Consider the following 1,367-nt stretch of genomic DNA (forward strand, 5'->3'; position numbering starts at 1 on the left):
ATATATATATATATATATATATATATATATATATATATACATACATATAGTGTTTTTTGAAGTCTGTGTTGCGTTGTGTTGACAGACTTGCAATTGAAATTTCCACGTTTTAATCAAAACTTGTTAGTTACTAAGAGGACAACACTACCTACTTATCTATCTTTCGTTGTATTTCCTTCTCGACAACAACTTTTTCTCTTCCCCTTCTTTCCTCTCTGTACACAAGAGTTGTTAAGGACAGATAGATGGAGATCAGCTTCTCTTTTGTAAATCAAACGAATGTAGTTTTTCAATAGAAATATGGTAGCAGAAGGGTTAATATTGTAAAATATGTTTCCATATTTTAAAATATATTTATGTTTACTGTAGGACAATGTTAAGGTTATCATCAAAAATGACTGATGGTAGAATATAAAAAAAGACATAAAAGTTTTAAAAAATAAAGATAAATAGTTTCTTTTTTCTCATTTACCTTGTGGCACCAGGAAGATATATTCGGAATAACTAGTGAATGGGTAATTCATGGCAAAATGGTACACCAGAACAATGGAATGGCTGTCAAGAAAAGATCACGAAAACAAACAGTAAAACAGAAAAATTAATTAATTGATTAATTAATTAATGGAAATAAACAAATAAGTTGCCTCCATTATCATCACCTCCACTACTACCATCGCCACCACCACTACCTCATTACCACCACCATTCCTGGAAAAACAAACAAACAAATAAAGAGCAAACAAAAGGTGACCAACTTACCCACAAGTCTCAGTCAATATTGCCCGCAAACTGACACTTTTGGCCTTCTTAGCGTGAAGAATATTTCTAATCTGTGGCATCTTAATGAACATACTGCACAGAGCAATTAAAAAACTAATTATGTAAAAATGGAATGTACTAGAGTCACTGTTATTAATCTCGTAGCCAAACATATTTAGGCAGTAAATCAGCTTTACACTGGGTTGTAGAGTTCTTCTTTGTTATAGAAAGATCTGGAATGATGTGTCTCGTGTCAGGAAACCAAAGTTGCAGTGTGTGTATTGCGGAAAATAGACATCATCTGAAATAAAAGAAAAAAAAAAAGGAAAATGTTTTTGTAAATATATATATATATGGTTTGTAGACTTTACCTGTTGTTCTTCTGAAATTGATAAACTTCTTAAAAATCTCTTGACCATCTCCGGGCAAAACAAAACTACAAGTAGCAGAACCAGCATCAACACCACTGCCACCAGTAAGGTGATGCCCCAGCATGACCGCAGTGCAATGACTGAAAGAAAGTTTGCATATGCGTCTGTGCATACACACACACATATATATTCATACACAATACATACATACATGTATATATATATATATATATATAT

General features: G+C 32.3%; 1 protein-coding gene across 2 annotated transcripts in view; it reads right to left on the minus strand.

The window, feature by feature from the left end:
- LOC106869435 (mannose-P-dolichol utilization defect 1 protein homolog) overlaps positions 1-1,367 on the minus strand; it is a 7,259-nt gene that overhangs the window by 3,553 nt on the left and 2,339 nt on the right. For both annotated transcript variants that reach the window (XM_014915182.2, XM_014915180.2), the window contains exons 2-3: positions 760-1,060; positions 473-555 (exon numbers count right to left, since the gene is read on the minus strand). In XM_014915182.2, coding sequence (XP_014770668.1) covers positions 473-555; positions 760-932 — 256 coding nt within the window. In that variant the 5' untranslated portion in view covers positions 933-1,060. The remainder of the gene's footprint in view (positions 1-472; positions 556-759; positions 1,061-1,367) is intronic.

Source organism: Octopus bimaculoides, chromosome 19 (assembly GCF_001194135.2).
Source record: "Octopus bimaculoides isolate UCB-OBI-ISO-001 chromosome 19, ASM119413v2, whole genome shotgun sequence".
Lineage (NCBI taxonomy): Eukaryota > Metazoa > Mollusca > Cephalopoda > Octopoda > Octopodidae > Octopus > Octopus bimaculoides.